This window comes from Chrysemys picta, unplaced genomic scaffold, assembly GCF_011386835.1.
Source record: "Chrysemys picta bellii isolate R12L10 unplaced genomic scaffold, ASM1138683v2 scaf5858, whole genome shotgun sequence".
Lineage (NCBI taxonomy): Eukaryota > Metazoa > Chordata > Testudines > Emydidae > Chrysemys > Chrysemys picta.
In genome coordinates, this window is record NW_027058558.1 from 1 (window position 1) to 2,491 (window position 2,491).

The window sequence follows — 2,491 nt, forward strand, 5'->3', positions numbered from 1 at the left end:
GTGTAAATTGCATTACATGCACCCCTGTGCGGGGAGGAGGAGCTGCTCTGGCTGGGGCAGGGATGGGGAGGGACCAAACAGGCTGGTTAGTGAGAGGCTGCCTTGACCCCAGACTCACGCCCGCTCCCCGCTCGGTTCCAGGATGGCCAGGCTCCTGAGGATGTTCGGAAGAAGGCTCTGCAGGTGGCCCCAGAGCCTGAGGGAAGCAGCTGCCATCTTCCCCCGGAGCAGAGCGGTTCCTCCGTCCCCACTGGCGGGGAAGGAGCTCCCGGCCAGGCCAGGAGGTGGAAGTGCCCAGCCTTCTGGCGGAGAAAACCCGCTCCCAGCGCAGGCGCCGAGGTGGGAGAGGCCAGGTCGAAATGGAGCTGGGCCAGGCTGCGGCTGGGCAGGCAGGACCCAGCGCAGGAGGGGAGCCGGGCAGGGTGACTCTGGGGCATGTTGTGTGGGCAGCAGCGGCCCCAGGAGCCCAGCCCTGATTCCCAGCAGGAGGCATCGCCCTGCCCGGTCACTGAGGACCTTCCAGCCTCCCCAGGGCAGGTGGTGGAGGATCCCTGTCCCACCACCAGCAGCTCGGCCCGCTCCCCATGGGACAGCAGCAGTGCCTGGGACTCGGGCAGCAGCGAGGCCGATGGGCGCCGCAGCTTTGTTCCAGGTGAGAAGTCAGGCTGGGCTCAGGGAGAGGTGAGGGCGGGGCTGTGAACACCCTGGGCCCAGGCCCTCGATCAGTGCTATGGGGGCGGGTCCCCAGCCCAGGGGTCTGGCCTGAGCCACATGAACCCCACTGACACTAGATGCTGCCACTTTGGTCCTTGGTGCTCCAGTTGGGGGGAGGCACCTCTCAGGGAGTCCAGGACAGTCTGGGGGGGTCTCTTTGCTATGGGCTCCTGAAGGAGTTGGCTTTGGGGAGAGGCTCACTCCCAAGATCAGATACAGGAGGGGCAGCAGGGTCCAGGGAACAGGTGCTATTCCTGCCCTGCCACTGTCTGTCTGAGAAACCTTGGCCTTGTCATTCCCTGGCTCGGTGCCTCAGTTTCCCTTCTTGCCAGCCTGTGCCTATTTCCCTGCAGTTTCACCTGCGTGTTGGTGCCAGTCCCATCCCCGCACTGCACAGTCTAATACCGGCTCCTCTCTCTTGCCAGCACCATGACACCTGCCGTGGAGCCAGAGCTGGAGACCCACCTCCTCCGAGCTGCCCTGCACGCTGTCTTCACCCTGGACATGGAGAAGGACACCGCCCAAGTGCAGGTAGATCATGCTAAAGTCATGGATAGAAGAGCCAGCTGTCATCCTGCCATGAATCCTTGCTAATTGCCTGCAGTGGGATGTGAATGAGAGAGGCCAGGATATGTGTTTGGGGGTCTCACCAGTGCTTCCCAGAGACCCCACTTTCCATCCTGTGGCAAGTTTAGCCCCAGTTTCCCTAACTCTGACCCATGGCTCTCCCTTGCTTTCAGGATCTGCCTAGGGTCTTGCCAGACCTCCTGGACACCATGCTGGGGAACCTGCTGGCAGAGTCCCCAGACACCGACAGGCTCCAGTACATCTTGGAGGTGAGCCCGATCAGAGGGGTGGGGGCAATTTTACCTTCACTCTTAGATCCATTTTCCAGTCAGTCCTCCTAGCCGGGCCCCCAGTGGGCGTCCTTGGTCAGGGCAGTCAGTGCAATGCCTCCTTTCCCCACAGCACATTAACTACTGGATCGTGTCCAGGGTGCCGCGAGAGAGAGCCAGGGCCGTTAAGATCAGCACGGCCCTGCTCAGATCCACCATCACCCTCCCCGAGTTTGACATAAGTGACCTCTGACCCCAGCTTCCTGACTCCAGGGGTAGGTGATCTGGCTCCGACGGGCTGTAGGATCTGCTGCTGCAGGGGCTGTGGGTTAGGAGTGTTCCTCTTGGGGAGGCAGAGTCAGAGCAGAGAGTGAGCCTGGCTTGAGTCAAGTTCTTCTTCTCCTAGTTAAGTGGTGACTCTGGGCTTTTAAGGGGGCTGTGCTCCAGGTTCATGCCTCCCTGTCATCCTGGAGCAGCTGGGAAAGCAAGTCCTCATGGAGGGCCCTGCCCACAGCCCTGTGCTCCAGGCTTCCTTGGGGGCAGAGGAAATTAAGGGTCTGGCTCTAGCATCTCCTGCAGAGGGGCTGAGGGGAAGGAGAGTCCTGGCCCGGGGGGGACTGGGAGCTGACAGGAAAATGCTGATGGAGTCCCCTCTCCCTCTCCCGTCCATTAGAACTCAGCGGAATTCCCCAGGATGGGTCACCACATGGCACAGCTGGCTCTGTCCATCAGTGACCCAGCCAAGGACATCAGCCGGCAGGCCAGGGAGGGGGTTTACCGGCTCTACCAGCTGCTGCTGCACCAGTGGGGTAAGGAACCCAGCTGGGAAATGGCACACGCTAGAAGAGTGAGACTGGGACCCCAGCCAATTTCTCTCAGACTGACCCCGGCTGGAGGATGAGTCTCTCTATCTCTTTCTGTGTTCCACACCACGCCCTGCA

At 61.4% G+C, this 2,491-nt stretch overlaps 1 protein-coding gene across 1 annotated transcript; it reads left to right on the forward strand.

The window, feature by feature from the left end:
• Window positions 1-37: 37 nt before the first annotated feature.
• Window positions 38-1,980, forward strand: LOC135980674 (maestro heat-like repeat-containing protein family member 1). The gene is made up of 4 exons (XM_065580590.1): window positions 38-652; window positions 1,140-1,245; window positions 1,455-1,550; window positions 1,684-1,980. The coding sequence occupies exons 1-4, from the start codon at window positions 585-587 to the stop codon at window positions 1,801-1,803; spliced, it is 390 nt and encodes a 129-aa protein (XP_065436662.1). The 5' UTR covers window positions 38-584; the 3' UTR covers window positions 1,804-1,980.
• The last annotated feature ends 511 nt before the right edge of the window (window positions 1,981-2,491 follow it).

Coding starts and splice junctions, on each gene's coding strand:
- LOC135980674 (XM_065580590.1), top strand. CDS start 585: ATGGGACAGCAGCAGTGCCTGGGACTCGGGCAGCAGCGAGGCCGATGG. Junction 1,246..1,454: donor AGGACACCGCCCAAGTGCAG/GTAGATCATGCT, acceptor CCTTGCTTTCAG/GATCTGCCTAGGGTCTTGCC. Junction 1,551..1,683: donor GGCTCCAGTACATCTTGGAG/GTGAGCCCGATC, acceptor CTTTCCCCACAG/CACATTAACTACTGGATCGT.